This window comes from Anoplophora glabripennis, unplaced genomic scaffold (assembly GCF_000390285.2).
Source record: "Anoplophora glabripennis isolate ALB-LARVAE unplaced genomic scaffold, Agla_2.0 scaffold1, whole genome shotgun sequence".
Lineage (NCBI taxonomy): Eukaryota > Metazoa > Arthropoda > Insecta > Coleoptera > Cerambycidae > Anoplophora > Anoplophora glabripennis.
Window position 1 is genome coordinate 1,862,882 of NW_019417028.1, and position 22,629 is coordinate 1,885,510.

Below are 22,629 nucleotides of genomic sequence, written 5' to 3' on the forward strand. Positions count from 1 at the left end.
TTTTAGTCTTATTTCTTAGAATTTCGCGATGACTGTCGCTCCTAAAAATTTTGAGCTAAGAAATCTGGAAACTAGACATTCGGCGCTTTAAAATGCTTTTTTTAAAACCTTGATACGATCATTTTTAACTGAGATACAGCATTCTGAAAAATCACTAAAAATTCGAAAAATTTTTTTGCTCCCTTAATTTTTTGCAGAAGTTTATTTTACCAAACACGTGTTGGTTGTTCTTAAATACTTCTAAATCCTTGTAAAAAATCATTTATAGTGCCTATGTAAATAGTACACAAGGCTCGTATTCGGTCTGTACAATTTCAACTATGACAATTTATTGCGGGTTGCCTAAATATGTGACGTCACGCTTACCTACCACAGTTACTTACCTGTATGTCACTAGTCCCCAGTTTTCCATCGCACCAGCCTCAAAGTCTGGAATTCCAATATGGTCCACCTTTGCCATGGATTTTTTGTAGTCGTACTGGGTGTACTCGTTCAAGTACTGCAAAACCTTAGACGCGAATTCTAGCGACCATTTCCTTAGCTCGCTTATTTCCGATTTCGAGCATATCCGAACAGCAACGGTGCCAACCGGTTTTCCCTCGGAACATGTGAAATCGGAAATGGCGAAAGCAACTATGTAAACGGACATCACGGTTGTTTTCTCGAAGCGCATCGTCTCTGATTTACTGAAACCAAACAGGGTGTGTCATAACGTATTTACAGCTGGTGTAAGACATACCTGTCCTTAGTATATATTTTTCCTGGCATATTCGACAAAGCATTGTATCCAAGGGGATAAGTGATGTATATTTCAAAGACAGCTTTGAAGGAGGGCTCGTCGAAGCATGGAAAAACTGACCTCGCGAAAGTGGGTTCCATTTGGGTGACCGCCATGTATCTTGTAGTTCCCTTAGCTGTGACGTAGCTGGTTCTGTAGAAACCCTGTAATTGCGCTGTACTGATATTACCGGTGAAATCAATTATAAGTTTTCCTTCGGAGTTCTCACCCATTGCTGCAAAAGTAAAATAAAAAATAGTATCGTTATCCACCAGACATATACAGGTTTCCGACTTGTTTGCCCACATCAGTACGACAACTGACAAATGATCCAACTGTTTATATTTCTTTAATCCAGGAAAGGAATAAGAACAAATAAGAGGTATAACCTACATCTAGTGGCCAATCCTGCTAACTGTCTAAGATCTGCAATACAGGTCACTCTCTGCCATTTTCTGGTCCCTTTGTAGGGCGTAAGCAGTAAGGAGCATTGGCTACAAGATACTTCTTTCGTGGATTTAAGGAATCTAAGTATATGTCTGGTGTGTTCGGCTGACAAATGATCCTAGCTGTATTTAATGTCGCTAATATTGATACAAAGGGCATATACATATGAGTAAATAAATAGTTACTCATATGGGTATACATATAGCCCATCCCATAAAGAAGCTGTTCCTGGCAATATCATTACTTTTGTTACTGTTATTGTTATCATTATTGTTATTGTTAAAAGATCATAAATGTTAAGGCCAAAGTATGATAATTTTCACGAATTTAGAAGTATAGTTGATAATAGCAGTTGCTGGTACAAGTATCTGTCATATACGAATTCTCAAACTAACGGCAAAATATAAAACTAAATAAATAGTGCAAGAATATCTTACGGGGTGTTGTTATTGTCAAAATATCCGTTATTGGGTCTATAAAATAATCCTTTCGTTTAATATCTCTTTCGTTAACGGTAATCAAATTCATCCTCAGATTAACATGAGAAGCGTGGAGCTGTATTTTTTTCGTTTTGTTTATTACCATGAAAGTAATCACAACCATTCCGCGATATTCATTAATAGTATCGTTCGTTAAAGCTTCTTCCGTTGCGTTTATATGAATTCGATAATTCAGTGGTCGAATATTATCTGGTAATCTCCATTTCACGGATCTTTTGGTAGCTTTACTGCAGGTTATCCATGGTACTACTGTCAACAGCGAAACGAAAACAACACTGAACTTCATATTATTGCCTGAAAAATAACTGTTTCAGTTAGGTGCATGTTTCTCTTGAAACGTCAGGTCTATTACAATTCTTATTGTACCACTTTTGACATCAGCAAATAATAATGATGGTTGTGTAATTCTTATGTCTATTTTTTTAAGTATCTATTTCTTAATATTAAACTCTAAGGAACAAATATTGTGGCTCACAAGATAAATGAAGTAATAACACAAAACAATGAATAGCAAAAAAAATCTTCTTCTAGACTTGTATCCTAATTAAAATCACAAAAAAACAGCAGTAGTGGTGACTTTAGTGATGGAACCAATGGAAGATCTGCAATCAGCATTTAGTGGTTTACCTTAAAAGTTGATGCTATTTTCGAAAATATTCACCTTTTGCTCACAATGTCTTTATTTAATGACGTTACTCAATGTCACAGTATGACAAACTAAAACTAACCTAATCAAGAGACATATCACTGTAAAATATTAGAGAACACTGTTTTCACAATTTGAATAAAACTGATTCGAGAAAATTCGCTGCCAAATAATCATTATTATATTATTTGTGTATAGTAGATGGAAAGTATATTTTAAAATATATAGAAATGAGTTACAGTTACATTTCCTAATAATTCGAACCCATTAGGTAAGTGGCAAAACATAATTACAACAATTACAATCACAACATTATAATAATAAAGCCAATACTTTGCCTTTAAGCGCAATGATAATTTAGTATTTATTATGACCTGTAACTTAAATTTAACGATTTGGCAACCAACATAACTTCGTTTATTGTTATCGGCATGAAAAAAACAGGTTTAATAACAAATAAAAGTAACTTAAAATTTCAAGTTGTCAATGTCAGAAAAAGTGGTTTAACGAAATAGTCCACAGTACAGGCCCCCCCTGGAAAGTTGATTACCACATACTTTATAACTCCTGAGGAGCTTCGTTTTGACGAGTCTACCACATTTTTCCTCCGCGACTTTTCTCGATTCCTCCGCTTTTCCACTCGGAAAAGTCCAAAAACATGGCAATTTCCCTGGGTCTTGAAAACTCAAGACCACATCGTTTATTTTTAGCTTAAGTAACTGGAAATTTTGTTGCAAATGCCGATTTACCGAGGAATTTCTGTCGGACAAATTTAAATCGGCATTTGCAACAAAATTTCCAGTTACTTATGCTAAAAATAAAAGATGTGGTCTTGAGTTTTCAAGACCCCGGGAAATTGCCATGTTTTTGGACTTTTCCGAGTGGAAAAGCGGAGAAAAGTCGCGGAGGAAAAATGTGGTAGACTCGTCAAAACGAAGCTCCTCAGGAGTTATAAAGTATGTGGTAATCAACTTTCTAGAGGGGGCCTGTACTGTGGACTATAATGAATGTATTTTTAAATATTACAAAGGATGTGAGTGTAAATTGTGTCTGTAACCAAGGGTTGTCAGTAAACAACTCTTTAGTTGAAATCACGTTGAAATCCGAAAACCAAGACTGAAAAAATGGAAAATGTGGAATTTTCATCTGGAATTGTAGAAAAAGCTAATGCGGCTACTGCAGGCATCACTCCGGAGAAATCAAAATCTACATACAACAAAGAACTGAAGGAATTTCAAGACTGGAAAATCAAAGAAAGTCTCAAGTTTTTGAGACTTTGCTTCCTTGATACCTCGAAAACTGTTCATTTCCGGACTTTGGTCCCTTGAATACTTTTGATCAGGAGAGTGTCAAGTACAACATATCAAAAATTCAGACGAATCGTCCGGGAACTCAAACCCATAAAGTTTACGCGGGGTCCTTTGTATGGAAAAAAAAACTCGGCAAATGAAACGAAAATTAGTTTTTTATTATCTAAAAATATTACTTGTTTATTTATTTAAATAACATCTGTACATGAACGGTAACATGACGTAATAAAATAAAAATTTACAATGACTAATGATTAAATAGAATAGAATAAATTCTCACAGTCGCCTCTTTAGTCTTATTTCAAGATTAATTAACTAAAGTGTTAATAAATATCGTATATATAATAATAATACTATTAGAACCAAATAACATTTTACATACATCTTATCGCAACAACAGTAATTTAAAACAGTTGACCGAAGAAGACTACCAAAAGTACAACGCAGACGTGAAGACCAAGCGTTTCGGGAGCTGCACCAGGAGTGCTAACTACGAAGAAAAAGTCAAATAGATGTTGATGGAAATGCTCGACCCACGCTATGTTAGCCCTAGCTGTTTCTATAGCTGTGGTCGCTGCTGGAAGATACTCCGCTGGAAGACCTTCCTCTATAAATTCCTCCAACTGTAACAACAACAACAGTACATTATACCACGGAAACAATCATTTTTAACCCTAGACTTACCCTTTCAATTTCTTCCTCTGTGGTGAAGACCGCGGCAAGACCGTTGATTAAGTTTGGCAAAGCGTTCATGCTAAGATACCTACAAAAAGAAACTGCATTGAAATATGTTTCAGATTAGCATGTAGGTACTTACATTTCATTAATACGAGCATGATTGTTTGTCAAAAACTCAAAAGCCACTTCAATTCCCATTGGATTGCCGTTGAAGACTGAATTGAATACAGAGAGACGATCTTGGGATCTAATTCCAGAGTTTTCTGTGATGGACAAGTTGAGATATCTGCGAAAATCATTGTTAATTACCAAAAAGTAATTGTCACGTCTCAAGTCGTGTAGATTATCTATTAGAAGACGATAAAACTGATTGCAAACGTCCAGCTCCTGTGAGATAATTTCTCTACTTGCTACTAACATTGCTAGTAAAACATTAAAGTTAGACAACATTATTAACAAACGTCGAGTCTTCTAATGTATTGAAAAAAAAATACCAAAACACCCTTAAACCCCATTAACACATATCTATACCAATATCTGACTGTTCCATGTATGTAGTTATCAAAGTGATTGATGTACCAGTTTCAGTTTTGTATCCACTGTAAGAAATAATGTGCCCAAAGTTTTATAAGTACTGGTACCATAATAATTGGATGAAACAACCCTCCATCGGTCAGGGAAACATATTAAACTACTCTTCTGGTAACTATTAACCTTTTATGATCAAAGAAGCATTGCTTTCACATTTATATTTTCGAATTTCTACAGTATCCCCATAAAGACATCACTGTACTTTACCTCTCCAGCAATGTTCTATCCCGGGAACAACCTAGGGCGGGAATTATGGTTACTAGTTCGGAAGCAAGAGTGGTGCTCAGATATTCTTGCCAAAGGAACTCCCAATCACTTGAATCGGTGCTGTGCCTCAGAGCGTTACAGTAAACTACTCCGCGTAGATTTTTGGGTGGTCTACAACAAAATATTATTCAACTATTTGTTTCCTGGATCATTCTAAACTCAAAAGAGTATAAACTATTGTATACCTTAATCCAAAATCTTTGTACACATGGAAAAACACTTTGCTGGAAGCAATGCAAGCAGATTTTCCGAATCTGCAGGCTGTAGACAGTGCTAAAACTTGTTTAAAAGTATGGATTTGGTCATCTGTGTTGTGTCTGACAAAGGATACGTTGGTGTACAAATTTTCCATCAAATTCAAGACGTAGCCCTGAAATACAATGTATTTAGTAAACGGGAAAAATTACCTGGAATCAAATGTAAAACATTCTTTTAACAATTAAAATATAAGCCATCTTTATTCTCACACACAAAGGAAATAGAAATTACAGCTTGACCAACTTTCTCCGCGAGATACGAAGATCAAGAACAGAGTCAGGAGTCAGCAGACGCAATGATAAAGACAGGAAACTTTAATAGTAGGGCAGGTATCTTCAGTGCAAAAATTTTGCTTAGGTAGATATAGTTATTTAGTGAATTGTAACCATAAGAACTATAGTTAAGCATGTTCTTCTTCAGGTTCACTGCAGTTGGTATCAAAATAAAGAATTTTATCTTCACCATCTTGAACGTTTACCATAACTTGATCAATAGCCAGGTCGAGTACAGATTTGTTTCACAACTTTTCTACATCTGTCATACTGGAAGTGACATATTGTTGGAGTGACGCTCATACACGTTCTATAAGTTTCAGGTCGGGGTGCTATGGTGGTAGTTTCAGAATAATATGACCCTGATATCTTCAAATTAAATTCTTTTATCTCGTGAACTTTGCTTCAGTTCATTCTTTTGATAAACAGATGTAGGGACGAAGATGGTGGCAAATTTGGTATACATATAAGTTTCATTTGAAACCATTTTTTGTAATTTTTACAGCCTATGTCATCATGCCCATGAGATCGTTCTTGACTTAAACATTAGTTCTGCCTTCGGCATAAATTCATCAATTGGTCGACCTCTTTCGCGGTGTTGTTTCATTCTCTTTAAGAAATATAATTAAGGCATCTGTTGGTCTTGCCACAGGAATCAAAAACATAAGCAAACTTTCCCTAAGTGTAGGTACCATTTTTTCTTGAACATACCAATCTTGAACTGTTCTTGTTCTTTCTATATGTACCATGCCAAGTATGGAGCAATGAAATTTCACTATTTGCAGTATCCTTCGCTTGCTCCACAACATTTGTCACGGTACTAACACTAATGCCAGCTGCCGTCGCAATTATTTCTTGCACTTTTCCTAAATATATAAATACACCTCCATTCTATGCTTCTGTCGTAAATTTAAATGTACTGTGTACAATTTCACGACTCGTGCACTTAACATTTGTACCGATGTTCACTATTCGACGTTCTGACAAAGCATGTGCTCCGATGCTGGTCTGGTAACGTCGCTACAGTGCTTCGCGAATTTAGTCAAGCTGTGTTCTACTACAATAAGTAAATGCAACAATTATTACCGATATGGCTTGGCCTAGTTGAGACTCCAGACCGACTCTGCTCAGCAAGAAGTTGAAGCCTCTGAACGCTGAATTCCATGTGAAATAAGACGTCTCGTTGACAAGGAACTGGACGATGCTGAACACCCGAGCGTACTCAATTTTGTCGCGTCTTGCCAAATTGAAAAGATCGTCGACTATTTGCGCTCGGTTAACTTCGACGATGCCATCAAATTCAGGTTTCTGGAGGGCATCTCTGATGTTGTTCCAGCCGTTGTTGTCGTAGTTTACACGGAAGTATCCTGAAAACAAAGCGAGATCATACACAGCTGTTTATATTAACATACAGACGGCATCGACACTGAATTTGTTTATATTAAATTCGGTATGAGGCCTGTTGGTTTTGGAAACGCGGAGGATTTTAAGGTACTTTGCTTTGTTTGTACACGGTGTGTGTATCCAAAGAGAAACCAGACTTTGGAGCCCGTTACAGGAAATGAATATGTAAATATGTCCGAAAATTAATAATATACGAATAGAACTTCTGTACTAGAATTTAGCTCTCTTCAAGGTCTTTTCTGGTACGTTACTGTTGCATAGGTGCAATACCCCCTTACAATTCCGCAGATCTCTAAATCAGTACCCTAATCATAACAAAACAATCCCTGCTCTTTAAAATAGACGATACCAAATCTAGTACATATTAGATCGATACTTAACTCAAGATTTGTAGGATTTTATAATTATTTCTAATATCTTTTGCACTTTGTTCCACATTTCATAGATACATACATATATTTAGAGATATAATAATTCTTCTATATTTTAATGAATATTCACCTGATTGCTGATTATTAAGTATGAACCACGTGGCGTTAGTTACTTCGATATGGAAAGAAGCACTTGCTGCCGGTGTGAGCCACTGTTGTGGTGCTGTGCTGTTGAATTTATTAGCGTCTTCTGATGTTGTGTAGCTGATAGGGACGTACCATCTGGTTATTGTGTCATTACCGGATATCAAGAACCTCTCCTAAAACGACAGTGAATTAAACAGATATAAAATTTCACGAGGTTCATCAACAACCCAATGCAAAGGTCTCTTTAACTCATTTGCTTGAACAATTGTTGACAAATTGGAACCTGTGTACATTTGACTCGACCTTAAAGTGAAACATTTGCTAATTCATGCTACTTCTCTTCTTACCTGGCTTATTTCAATATGTGTACCATGCACGGCAACAGTTAGCAATGGAAATCCTGGGCTGTTTACCCAGTTGTGCATAACTTCGACCAGTGTGGTATTGGCAGGTAACTTGGCGGTAGAATTGTCGACTGATCTTTGTAACGTTCTCCATAAATCCTCTGGCAGTGTAGTCTGGTACTGACTAAAAAGTTAAATATAAGCTTTACTGAATGCTAGGTGTTATATTTGTAGACCTAAAGGATCGTCCTCCAGAAATAAACTAACTAAAAAAATTAAAAGAGCTTGTGCCATTATGTCATAGAGACAAATTCGAGATATTTTGGTTTGGTGTCTTCTTACGAGGCTTTAACAAGCTTAAACCGGCGTTTTTTGTCGTATAAATACTTACAACTCATCCAAGTAGTCTCTCAACCCATTTTTAAAATTTGTAGATCCCATTACATGTTCAACCATGCGAAATATAGCACCACCTAGAAGAAAAGTAAGAAACATTATTAACGACCAATCTAACCTTAAAAAGAAGAAAAGTTCTCAAAAATTGAAGAATTAAAAAGCAACTGTATAATTTAGTGGAAATTTTTATAACTGATGGGAGTAGATTTGGGAAAATGACGAAGCTTTTTACCCCAACTCTCAATTTTAGTTTCCCTGAAGACTTTCGTGTAAACGAGTGATTTCAGTTTGAAATCTGAAAAATTAACCATTTAGGAGAAAAGATCAACACTTTTGTTATTAAATTTTAATAAAATAAATAAAGATAGTCATTACTGCACCATTAGAAGCTCTAAAAATCATCAAACAGTGGAATAGGTGCATCTAAAAAAATGGTAATTTAGAAAAATTAACAACGCTATTGCAAAAAAGTTACCGTTATTTTGTGTATTTTTGAGTTTCAAACAAGGTTGACATAATTACTCATATCCATATTTATTAAATTCTTATTTTAAGTTTTTTTTCAAATGATTTGTACTTTCTGTACTGTAAAAGTCATGTATCATATTATTTAAATGTCAATTTCTTCTAAACAGCACCACTAATGTAATGTAATAATTCCGCACCAAATTTGGTTTAAAAAATGGTTTATTAAGAAATATCTCAATATTTTTTTGAATTATTTTGAATTATTTTAAATTCTTTTCGGACTCACTAAATAAGGCTGAACCCACAGGACCTCGCCCGAGAACAACAAGGGTAAATCAGCGATTCCTAGCTAAGGCTAACTGGCGACAACCAGTCAGATAGGCCGTTACCTTAATATTATTCGAAAATTCATCAAGCAATTAAATATACCTTTTGAGTAAGAAATTCTTCCAAACTTAGCCATCACTTCCGTTGGTGTGTTTGCTTCTGATTGTAGAGGAAGAGCATTTTCTAGAGCGTCGGTTATTAAAATTGGCTGCACGATATCGACGATATACTGCTTGTCTAGTTCCCAGGATGGAAGTACCTTAAATACACGAAAATATTATTTATCTGCTCCCACCGTAGTAAAAGTCTCTATTAATGCATTGTTTTCAAGGAGGTAAGTGGATTTTACCGTAGAAGTGGAAGTTGCTATGGACAACGGGACGTAAGTGAGGTAACTTACCTCCCTAGGGAAAAAAGCGATTTCGAGTTTTAAATGCATATTTTATGAACAAATAAATAGAAATATTTGATGAACATTACATTTTACTAATTATTATGAATGAATATTTATAGTACCAGGTCTCTTGATTGCTAATACATCAACTCCTGTATTAGCCAGTAACGTTGCCGATGTTCTTCGGAATTAATGGCCTGTATATGTTTCAGGATGTTCTAGTTTCAAAAACTGTGCAATCTTATTAGGAATCATAGAAAAGGTATTGGTTGGTTGTAACATCTACCTGCTTGAAGCGCTGGTAAATAATACTTACCTCCTTTATGGTGTAAATAACTATATTTAGGTATACTCACATCGTGTGTAGTGAAATATTCGAAATACGTGGCAAATCCTTCATTCAAAAAAGTTTCCGACCACCAGTTGCAAGTCACCAAATTACCAAACCAGAAGTGACCGAATTCGTGGGAGTTTATTGTCGCAATCAACTGCTTGTAGTTGTTTGAGCTTTCATCGGAGTCCCATAGTAAGAACACTTCTCTGTAAAGAATCAGATAATAAAGTAAATAGTAATTTTCTCTAAATTAAGGAACTTTCATTAGGTGCTTTTTCTTCAAATAGATGGAAGACCCACAAACTCAATAATTGAGCAGTTTTAGAAGATTTTTCTAAACCTGGTTTGATTTTAAGACTGACATTAAAAAAGTGACCGACATTTTTTTGAGTCGAATGATTTGAATAATTTTTTTAAATATTCTGAACTTCTAGATGTATTTATTGAACTAATTACGATCGAATTGAAATTCATAGACAGCTGCGATTATTATAAACGCTATCAGTATCATTTAGAACACTTGCATTCCCTAAAAAAGTTTAGAAATAGAAGGCTTTGGAAGTGCTTGAAATAAAAACTTCATACTCAAATAATCACTTGCAAAAATCCGTTTTGATGACATGATTTTACCTGTACGTAACTAGCCCCCAGTTTTCCATAGCACCTGCCGCAAAGTCAGGAATAGCAACTTGGTCCAATTTACTCTTGGATCTGTTGTAGTCGAACTGAGTATAGTCGTTCAAACTTTCCACAAGTGGGGGTCCAATTTCCAGCGCCCATTCCCTTGTGCTGTTCGCTTCATCTCTTGAACAGATCTGGTAAGGGACAGTTCCAATGTCTTCACCTTGGGTACACGTAAAATCGGAAATGACGAAGGCGATAAGGTAGGTGGACATAAGAGCCGTGTCATCGAATTGGTACGTCTCTGTTCCCCTGAAATTTGAAATTTTAGAAGTTCCAGTTTCTAATTTTTTATAACACAAATTGCGACACTACATTAAATACGTTCAAAATTATCTTCAAGTCGTTGACGAAGGATATATTAGATTTTAGAGACAGAGGTAAATCGTTAATAAGTATAGTAAAAAAAGTGGCCTTAAATTTGGCTCTTGGAGTACTCCAGATGTCGCTACAAAACATATAGTTCACGTTGAGAAAAATAAGATTTAATGAGAGGAGTCAGATTGTCGCACAACCCAAATAAACTTATTATCTGTATACACCACATCAACTTGCCTTTTGTTGTCCATATGATATGTTGTATACTGAGTAAATCGAGCTAGATTGGATACAGTAATCGTTTCGGAATAAACCCATGTTGGTTTGGTGAAATATAACTTTTGGCAATGCTAAAGATTAGAGTCTAGAGTCTAGGTACTGAAAAATATCGGGTGATCCCTAAACACTCTGACAGTCATCTGGGACTGCCAGTAACATGAGTTGTGTCATTATTTATGGATGTATACGTATCATCACGGCAACTAATAATATGTTCCAAACTCTAAGCTTAGGGGGCATACTCGTGTTGTTAAAAATATTATAGAGACGTCACCACACGCAACTACTTACAAATCCGTCCCATTTAAAGTGCTAGGTGTGTTTGATAAAGCGTTGTATTCAACGGGGTGAGTGATGAATATTTCGAAGATAGCCTTGAAGAAGGGCTCGTCCAGACAAGGAAAAGCTCTTCTTGCACTGGTGGGTTGGAACTGAGTCGTCAACAGATACCTTGTAACGCCATCTTCTCTGACATAGCTACTCTTGTAAAATCCCGTCATTTCTGTTGTACTGAGGATTCCCGTAAAGTTTATGACTAGTTGGTAGGTGATGTTCGGATTCAACTCTGTAAAATAGGTGTTAATATAATGGTTAACAGTACTTGAACAGGTATCACAAAGGATGTACATCTGAATTTGTATCCAGTTTATTAATGATATATGCTGTCAAACTTTAATAATGGATTTTACGTCACAAATTAATAAAAAAAAGTTTCGAAATGAATTATGTTAGAAACCTGAACAAACAATCTATAAAAGTATCCTACATCCTATGATTAAATTATCTATTTATTAATATTATAGATTAGTTACACTAATTATGCTGCAGTTCGGAAAGTTATAATCTTCTTAATCTAACATAAATGTAACTAAATATAATAGCGATTCTTACTTGGTATTGTACTTTTTCCATTGAAAGTTGATTATTTGCTATGTAAATATTTTTGCAGATCTATCTTTACTAATCCCTTCATCCTTAGTATTGGAAATTTTATTACACAACTCATGCCATTTTGTTGATTTTTATCTTATATCAGATAAAGAGAACTGAAGGATCGGAAAAATATTACAATTTATTTAAGGCTTTTACAAGTAACTAATGTTATGAAAGCTATGTTAATTCATAAATTAAATTGGAATTACGAAATATTATGTCATTACTATTTTAATAATAAAGTAGGATTGTTTGGATTGTCTAGCATTATTAATTTTATGTACATTGAAAAATTAAAAAAAAAGAGACCAAACAGAATGTCGAATACTCTACAAAATTTGTTAAGAGAAAACTTATTGTATGTTTTCTGAGAATTCTTTTTTATAAGATGCACTATTATCTTTTTTTATACTCATGTAAATAATAATTATTTACCATTTAAATCCTTTGATCACATAATTGTGGTATAATCTGTATTTTATCATTATTTGTTTATAACAGTCAATATTATTACCTCTAAATTTATATATTACTTACTAAAACATCTTGCAGGTATTTTCTTTTATTAATTTATTATATTTGAGCGCATGCAGAAAAATGTAGATACCCTATATATTTTTAGAAGTGCAATTTCATGGATTTTTATTTTAAATTCCATCAATTTTCATTTCCAACTTTTTTTTTATCTACTGTTACTCTTAAAAATACCATGAATTATATAACCACAAGAAAAAATGCTTTGTTCAGTTTAATTTTATATTATACTGTTTCTATAACTTTCTAGAAATTACAAAGCCTGCTAAAATATTCTAAATGCTAATTTTTGAAAAATTACATGCAATTAAATGTTCAAATATGTAACAGTTGATGCTATTACCAGTTTCCTTTAGATATTTCAATTTTTCTTTGTTGTTGCACAATTAATATTTAATAGTTTTAAAAAGTAGGCCAAGACAACGACTATTGTGTTATTTGATATCGAATTTTTTTTTTTTTTGAAAAATTGACATTTAAAAAACTTAACAGACTTACGGTTTGTAAATCTGAGGATATTACAGTTTCCAATATACAGATTCCGAAGGTTGATTTAATAAAAAAATAGCAATTTACTTATTTGTTTTTTACTTTTTATATTAGCGGCCTATACACCTATAAATAAATACACACTGTATGTGGTTAGAAAATTAGCTACTGGTTTTTTTTATATACACCATTCCATCAAAACAAGATATTGATTTACTGTTCTTTCCGAACTTCCTAGTATTTGTTTTTAAAACATGTTTTTTTTATTTTCAGGTAAATACTCGTTATCACTGTTTGGAAAGTGACGCCACTGATATTGTCTAATAATGGAAAGTCGTGTATTTCCGTTTACAATGGAGCAGTCACTAATTCTAAATACGATTCTTAGGATTAAATGAGATACTGGAACAAGACAAAGAATTGTAGACCCTATAATTTTACCTATTTGCAACGTACTTTAGACATTTCTTTATTTGATGAAAGAAATCAGCTTTGAAATGAGCTGTTGTACTCTGTATTAGAGAATCACTTAGTGAATAATGTTCTGGTTACAAGATGTCTTGGAGTAAAATCCATTACCGACTTTTGTGAAAGAGAAAACGAATATAAGAAAATGAAAATGACTAACAAAGTCGTGAATCTTTAAATATCACTAATGTGATAATTATTAGGATGATGAATAAATTCGTAGCGTTTTTTATTTCTACGACAAGAATGCCTTGGAAATCGACTATAAAAGATAGGTATATCGAGGTTGTTTTAATGTTATGCTGCTGTTTCATTCAATAGTCTTCGAACTTGTAGGAAAGTAGAAGATGGTATGCCAAGTACAAATCAACGGGTATTCCCATTATATCCTTTTGTTCCAGTTCAATTGAGGAGTTAATTCAACTCCATGTTTGAGGCATTTTAATATGAACGATTCAGGAAGACCAAGATGACTTTGATGAAGGTCATTTAAATGCTGATGATGATTTTCGGCAATCCGGTAATTGGAGTGTGACCAATCGACCTTTGTACATTTGGATTACATAAACAAAGTTCAAAATTATGTATGGGTGCCTCATATTTTGAGAGAAGACAAGAAGAATCAATATATGTGTGCTTAGTTTGTGTTTTTATGCTAGATTCTTAATGCTGATGAAATATACTCCAACCAACTTTACATCAACACCAAGAACAAAAATAATCTAGTCCTAACAAAAATCCTTAGTCCAAACACATAATCAGCACTGCTGAGGTCTAGCACCAGCAACTCATCATCTTGAAGTGCATTTCAATAAATAAAAAGTCTGTAAGGATCATCGAGTGATTTTGCAGCTTAAGCATGATCTCAGTTGGTATATTATTCCATATCCACCGTATTCTTCTGATTTTGTTCAATCCGCTCTCTATCAACAACCATCAACAAAACTCCTTCAAAGTTAGCTTGATAAATTCTTCATTTCCAAACTCCATAGTTTCTTTAGGCATAAAATAAATGCCAAACCATTGGGAAACAGTCGTAAACGATGGAGGAGTATATATCCTCGAGTAATTAATGTATTTTATTTATTAAAATGAAATCAACGTTAAATCCAAGAAAAAAACTACGAATTTATGCACAAGCCCAATATAATCTGAAATAAAAGTGTTCATTTATAATATTTTATATAATCGATATTGGCCATCAATAACGTATGTATAAAACTCCAGAAAGTTAGAAATAAAACTAAAATATTAACGAAAATCTTTGTAAGATTTTCAGATTTAAAAAATGACAGTTCTGCAATTCCACTATACAGAGTGTTCCAACTAAGAGAGATTCTTCTGTAACTGCAATTGTAAAAATTTATTAAAAAATGGTTTTGATAAAATATTTTTACCTTCACAGCTTCTATTCGTGTGGGCGCTACATAACTTTGTTATTTTAAATGGAACACCCTGATTTCAGACAACTTTTATTGAAACAATTGTTTTATCAATTCTACAGTTACAGAGTTACAAAAGAATCCCTCTTAGCTGGAACACCCCGTATATCTAGATTAATATAGAAAAAAATCTTACGAAATGGCGACGTTATAGTCAGGATGTCCGTAATATTGTTCACAGAATAATTCGTCTCATTGACGTCAGTATTTTCTATCGTCACCAAATTTAATCTGATGTGGTCGTAAGAAGAATGAAGCTTTATCGTAGTTGTCGGTTCTAATGTCGTAAACAGCATGACACTATGTCCACCATATTCGTTGCTCTCTGGGGACAGGGCAGCTTCCGGCACATCTATGTGGAGTCGATACCTAGATGGGCGAATGATGGTTGGCAGCCTCCACTCTATTTCATCGGTAGTTTGTAATTGTACGTTGGATATACAAGCTGCTAGAAGCAGCCCGATGATGAGGAGATTTTGCGCCATTCTGTTTTCTGAAAAAGGAATAGGTCACATTGTTTTCTTCGCTAGCTTTTTGTAATTGACTTGTTTAATCATACTGGGATATAGAATTACATCTTTACTATGATGAATTAGTTTATAGTTATTTATTTATTCATTTAGACTAGAATATATACCTATCACTCAGGTATTTTCTTATCGCAGATAATATTGTCAGTTTACTGAAGAGTATAAATGTATAAATAGGCAGACATTATCGTTGAAGTCAACTAAATCATGACTCAGCAGCTGTAACGATATATGATTCCCACCTTGAAAGATATAGGTATTTCAATTATACAGGGTGTTAGTAAATAAGTGAAATATTCCCTATACCTAGGAGTTATAAATTTTGAGATATTAATATTTAAAGAAAAAATTTGATAGATGCATGGGTTGGCGGAGATGCTAGTAACTCTTTTCAGGAGCGTGATATCAAGCGGATTTTTGGTACCTGTAAAGGGCATAGGTAACACTACAATATGGTATACCAACAAATTATAACATTTAATACCAGATACCAGCTGTTAACAAAATAGTTTCATTAAAACATCTTGTTAGCAACTCTAGCTAAATGAGCTTAAACTTTTTGATTTACTCTTCAAGTGATTTCAACCCCGTTAGAACGCTTTGCACTCACTACAGATATAAAAATATTTTCAAATCGGTTTCAAAATGTTTTAATTTAGCAAAGATAAACAAATTAACTCATAATTGTGTCCAAATGTACTTTATCTCGCGCTATTTCAAGTGCACGACTGTACTAAGATTAGAGATCAGACTTTTATTTGACACTTAAATATTTCAGTGATATTTATACTACAGTTACCCATTTCAAGGCATCGTGCGTAATCTTTTGTCTTTAATCTCTAGAAAACGAGCCCATAAATAATATCAGCATAAGATGAACTTAACGAGTCTTATTGTAGAGCCCAAATTTTATTGCATTTGTCAGTAATAACAGAATTAGTCATTTTTATTGGGTTTTCAGTCATGATCTTAAGCGGTAAGATTAAGGCGGTCCAGATGAATCTACTAGTTACAATTGTTTACGCTGTAATTATTTCAAGAGCTGAAAATAGTAATTTTAGGCTTTATTTACAATTTTTTTCTGCAAGCAAATATTGCAACAACAATATAATACAACAATATTTTACTGCTGTAGAAATACATATTTAAAAAATAATTAAATCGTAGGTACTCTTGCACCAATTCAGGTTTTATGACCATTCCTATACAATAACTGTATTGTCATAAAAGGAAAATAAATGAATAACAGAAAGGCGAAGTAAATAACTTAAGAATTCACATTAACTCTGCCAGGAGTTATTGAATCAACAAAGCAAATAGATTGTAATTTATTATCAGAAAAATCGAAGAAGATATATCAGCAAACACATAAATAATGTATTGATTATTGAAGCCCCTGATGATACGTACTTAATTACAAAGGTAATTAATATTTTTGTAAACTAAGAATACTGACTATTATTATTTCAGGTGGCAATCATTTTTGCAATATCTGAGGCATGTGTCGATATTACGAACTACTGCAAATAAAAAATGGAAATATTGAGGATATGGGCAATAGATTGCTAATCACTTTACCAATTACAAAAATAAAGAATAAATGCTCCTTTATTGTAAGCGAATATTTAGACATATATCGGACATAATAGTACCGTTAAGACCTACCCAGATAGATAGTAAAAGATTTTTTAAATATTCAAGTGGTAAAGGAATTCATACATTTGGGAAAATACCAAAACAAGTTGCTGCGTTTTTAAAATTGAAGGATGCTCACGAATATACCGGACATGGTTTCCGCAGAACATCAGTTACATTATTAATCAAATTAGAAGCAGATATCACAACTTGGTGGATGGAAAACTTCAAGGGTAGCTGAAGGCTACATTGATGAGCCCATACAACTACTTTAGAGGATTCAGTAGTTCATAAACTATCTACTAGTGAAAACACTTCAACCTACATAGACGAAGTAAATGTTTCAGAACAAACAGGACAAGGAATATCCCTTACGGGCTGTTATAATTTCACTGTAAATGTTTAGAATAAATAAAATTACTTTTGTTAAAGAACAAATTTTAATTTTTAATTTAGCTATAGTAAAAATGATTCTAAAGCCTCGGTAGTAAATGTGACACTTTAGTGACTGACACCTGTCAATAAAACTATGCCTTTAATGTCGATAGGCGGAAAATCCCAATATGTCACACATTTATTCATTGACACGTCATTTTAAGAACCGTGTAATAATTATATTTATTCTACAGTCAATTTTCTAGCTAATTCGACAGCTGGTAGAAATGACGAAAAAAGTGATGTTTAAAAACAAATAATTAAAAAAAGAGCAAAAGTAAAACTATTTTCATTTATTCCAACAACCTTCTTTTCCTTAAATAAATATTATATACAATGAAATATTTGAATCTAGCAGTAAATTTACATTCTGTGTTTTATCATTATTTCTACTTATTGTTAGTCAATTTCATTTATGCCAGAAAGATTGCAATATTCCTAATGAAAATGTGAAACAAACAGTGGTAAACTGAGCTTCAATAAAATTTTTGTGATCGTTTTGGATTTAATATAATTTAAGGTTTGATTCTCTTAGAATTTCCCATATTCATTCACTCTTCTTCAGCTGATGTCAATTTATTATATATACCACCACAAAGTGGAAATAGAGACAAATGCGATAATAATAAATAACAAACCACTCACCTAAGAAAACAATGGCGGTAACACTAGTAGTGTCTGCAGCTCTTACCAATATTTAATACTTCAGTAATCTTATCTTTACCACTAATTTACCTATTAGTTAAATCCTCCCTAAGCCTTTCAAAATTTATTGACAATATAACAAAATTAATATTTTAAAAATTATTTACCATTGTTCCTTATCTTCCCAATATTATCACTTAGTCAAAAATTTTGTTATGAGATAATTATCACCATTTAAACAGTTGGAGTTCTATATTTTTGAGTTAATACAATCAGGCAATGAGTCAAACAGCATACCTAATTGCGTTGAATACTAAATTGCAGAACACAAACAAGAATGTACAGGGTGTCGCTTAATTCGACTGTCAAACTTCTACAGAGTATTCTGTTGAAGATAACGATGATTGAAATATCAGTAGCAGATTTGGTGCATATCTTTGAATATTGATAAGTCACAAACAGACGAGTTGAGTTGAAGCCACATTGACTGAAAATATAAGATGCTTATAACGAAATATGGTAACTGAGAAAACTATTACATTTTGATTAATGAATACGATGTTTAAGAAAAAGTGAAAAAAGTGAACTCCATTTATATTTTGACCTTACAAGATAGATAAAAAGAAAAATTGTATACAGAAAGTTTTAGGCTTTTCAGTACTTCTTTCTGAATTTACTAAGATAAATAAATGAATATCGGAAATTGAAAAAACAATATTTTTTACATGAAACACTGGCATATATTTTTCGGTGAATAACAATGAAAATATTTCTACGTCACTAAATTTTCCGAACTTCTATTTAGTAGCATTTGTGCAACTTCATTAAAGACATAAATTTTAACTTATCAAGTTTTTCTTAATTTCAAATACATATGGATTCGACCAATTGACAAATTTATCGATATTGATTTTAATTATGTCAATTTTTATTGCCAATTTGTTGAAATATGGATATAGAAATCATCCACCGCCGATTTTTTTGTAGATTGATGTTCCGTTAAACCTATTTTACAAAGTAACGTTAATATTATTTATTACTCGTGACGTGACGTTATCTGTGGTTCGTGTACATCATTCTTCCTGGTAAAGCTAAATCTAATGCTGTCATCACTCAACATGATGGCATAGACATATACATAAAAACAAATGTAGCAAGTGGAATACTTTATCGGTGACTAATTGGTTTATTTGAACTATCATAAATTGTTATTAATTGCAGATATGTCGCAATAAAATTATGGTTTTCTGTGCCATCAAAAGTGTGGTTATAGATGTAGTAAACATAAAGAACGAGTTTGCAATTTAAGTTCATTTGAGTTTTGGGAACGAAGCAGGAAGATTTTCGAAACTGAATCTTTATAGTGTGTAGTGGTGCTTATTGTGGAATCGAGAATTATTTACTGTCCCTATTGGGGTATTTCTAGTTAGGCAAAACTAAATTTATAAAATCAACAACTTGACTGACACTTTTGACCCAAGCAGCTGTCTCTTCTTTCTTTTTAGTGTGGCAAAATGATTTAACAAAAATAGTAACAGTTTATTGATTACATTGGAGAAAGATTAACACGGAAATCAGCCAGGATATGTTAACTAATATGTTCCTGCATTTCATTTTTGTTTCTTAGAATTAGAATATAAAACTGATGAATAACATTTTGAGAAGACAATACCAAAAGTCAGTAATATCACTGATAACGCCAAGGACAATATTTTAACTGCTGCTCTAATCTTACATCAAAAGAAAACACAACTTTCTTGGATAAGTAAAAATGCCTTTCATAAATATAATGTTTAATTGAAACAAAATATATAATAAAATTAGAATATATTAATATAATTTACACGCTGTTAGACAACAGAAGTACAAATATAACTAAAATCCAAAATGACACTCCTACAGTCCTGTACCCTCCATTATCGTAGTATTGAAGCAGGTCATCCCTAAATGTTTCCAACCATATCAAGTTTGTATTTGCAGTCTCCAGAGCTTCATTCGCTGCTACTTGGAATGCTTCGGGGAGATTCTCAGTTTCTATAAAGCTTCTTAACTGCAACATGAAGTAAATGGTGCAAATTTTACTACAAATATTTGTTGGAAGTTTTGATTAGACGAGGAAAACTTATTTTAATTATATCTCGGCGAAAAACGAGATACTTGTTTTTAGTAAATTAGGATATCTGAAATATATTTTTAAGGGGCCATATTGGCAATAGAAAAAGGTCAAGAAATTATCAAGTAGAAGTACATAACTTCATTTTTGTAACTTTTTTTATAACGTTGAAAACCGATAATAATCAGAGACGACATGAAAAAATATGTTAATTTGCATGAAAAAATATATTAAATGTCGATGAGGAATCACCTCACTAATTTTTTCTCGCCCTGTAGAATCGCTATAATTGCTTTTCATGGAAATCACTTAAATTTAAGTTTACATTAGGTACTATCTGATGTGTTGCTGATAAACATCTATGTACTTGACTCCTATGAAATATTTCTATATTGAAATTCTAATTGAACCTAATAATACAGTGATTAAGCAAACATTTTTAACAATGAAATATATGTAGAAGTTTATTTTAATACTGTACCAGATCATTTGAAAATATGAATTAATTTATCTAGATTTATTGCCATTTGTGTAGGATAGATAATACAGTAAATAGAACAAATACGTAGTTAACATTTTTTGATTATTTAAATAGTGGTTTAACTCTTACTTTTTTATAAAACAGCAATTTGCATCATTTATTTGACAAGTAGAAATTGACATAAATGAATAAAGGTACTTTTTAATCGACATTCATGTAAGGTGTATTTTAAGTACATATAACTTCGAGGCCGTATGTATTTCTTTCAGGCATCTATTCAAAAGATATTTGTTGAAGATTTACGAGACTTGGACTAATGATTTAACTAAGTAAACATAAAAAATAGCTGAATTACAAATAGACCAGGGGTTTGATTTTTGAAAACATGAGAACTGATTCTCCAGAGAAAAAATGCACCTGACAAATTTCTCTTAAAAACTGAAATACTTATTTTTGAACGTTGAAGGAATCCAATTCTCTAGAGTATGTAATTTATGCTGTATGTCGAGGATATATTTGCAACTGACCAATCAGTGGGCAGAGTTTTCTTCAATATTTCAGTGCCATTATTGGCGACCCTGATGTTTAGTCACTTGATTTGATTTTGAAGTTTGTTTTGTAAATGTATTATATTCGTCAGGGGCTTGATTTTTGAAAACAGGAGAACTGATTCTCCAGAGAAAAAATTCACCTGACAAATTTCTCTTAAAAACTTAAACACTTATTTTTGAACGTTGAAGGAATCCAATTCTCTAGAGAATTTAATTTATGCCGTATGTCGAGGATATATTTGCAACTGACCAATCAGCGGGCAGAGTTTTCTTCAATATTTCAGTGCCATTATTGGCGACCCTGATGTTTAGTCACTTGATTTGATTTTGAAGTTTGTTTTGTAAATGTCATTATATTCGTCAGGGAGATTAGACATCTCCATGATATTCGTAGTAATTTAATATAACTTCAATTTGAATAGAAGTATATTTGAAAACACAAAAAATTTAATATTATTATAATTATGATGAAGCGTTCGTTCACGTCGAAAGCGCAAAAAAGAAATTAATATGCTTAGAAACAACGAAGAACTTTTTAAAATGAAAGTTTTCTTCTACTTTCACTCACAAAAAGGCCCAAAAACAGTGGTCAGATATTGCTGAAACTTTAAATGGTTTAATTAATGTTGTCGCGGATGGTTTACAATTTCTGCAGCTTGCAAATTATTCATTATATTTAGAATTAATAATAAATTATTTGGATCCATTACAAATTTCAAATGATTACGCACCTTCGAACAGCGAATGAATGAAGTGACAATTCGCGCATGAGCATGAGATGACATTTGGATTCAAACTATTCGGAGAAAACGCCAATTCCCCCGACAAAACCCTGTGGAATTATTTCTCTTGATATCTAGAGAAAATATTCCACAAGAAAATTTCAAAAATCGCATTATCTGTGTGTTAAGAGAAAATGACGTAATTTTCTCTAATGAACTAATTCTCCTGTTTTCAAAAATCAAGCCCCAGTACAGCTCACATAATAAAAGTGTAGATCCCTAGATCTGGGCGAGGTCCGGAACATTTTCAAAATTGCAAAAATGTTTAAAAAAATTTTTAAAAATGTCTATTTTATCTGAGTTTTTTACTTATATCTTGAAACCTAAGCATTTTGGAAGAATATTGAAGAGGAAAAACAGTTTTAGAATTGAATTTTGCAC

The 22,629-nt window shown here is 32.9% G+C and overlaps 2 protein-coding genes across 2 annotated transcripts in view; both read right to left on the bottom strand.

Moving 5' to 3' along the window:
* LOC108913347 (aminopeptidase N-like) overlaps positions 1–1,011 on the bottom strand; it is a 16,475-nt gene extending 15,464 nt beyond the window's left edge. Inside the window, exons 1-2 of the mRNA XM_018719188.2 lie at positions 740–1,011; positions 384–686 (exon numbers count right to left, since the gene is read on the bottom strand). Coding sequence (XP_018574704.2) covers positions 384–686; positions 740–1,011 — 575 coding nt within the window. The remainder of the gene's footprint in view (positions 1–383; positions 687–739) is intronic.
* A 2,807-nt stretch (positions 1,012–3,818) lies between these two features.
* The window catches only part of LOC108914178 (putative aminopeptidase-2), a 39,024-nt gene continuing 20,213 nt past the window's right edge, over positions 3,819–22,629 (bottom strand). The window contains exons 26-41 of the mRNA XM_023455831.1: positions 20,166–20,371; positions 18,322–18,362; positions 15,213–15,569; positions 11,502–11,775; positions 10,563–10,865; positions 9,955–10,138; positions 9,307–9,463; positions 8,405–8,486; positions 8,017–8,197; positions 7,653–7,842; positions 6,834–7,114; positions 5,403–5,587; positions 5,158–5,328; positions 4,499–4,645; positions 4,366–4,444; positions 3,819–4,304 (exon numbers count right to left, since the gene is read on the bottom strand). Of these exons, the coding sequence (XP_023311599.1) occupies positions 4,086–4,304; positions 4,366–4,444; positions 4,499–4,645; positions 5,158–5,328; positions 5,403–5,587; positions 6,834–7,114; positions 7,653–7,842; positions 8,017–8,197; positions 8,405–8,486; positions 9,307–9,463; positions 9,955–10,138; positions 10,563–10,865; positions 11,502–11,775; positions 15,213–15,569; positions 18,322–18,362; positions 20,166–20,371 (3,057 nt within the window). The 3' untranslated portion in view covers positions 3,819–4,085. The remainder of the gene's footprint in view (positions 4,305–4,365; positions 4,445–4,498; positions 4,646–5,157; positions 5,329–5,402; positions 5,588–6,833; positions 7,115–7,652; positions 7,843–8,016; positions 8,198–8,404; positions 8,487–9,306; positions 9,464–9,954; positions 10,139–10,562; positions 10,866–11,501; positions 11,776–15,212; positions 15,570–18,321; positions 18,363–20,165; positions 20,372–22,629) is intronic.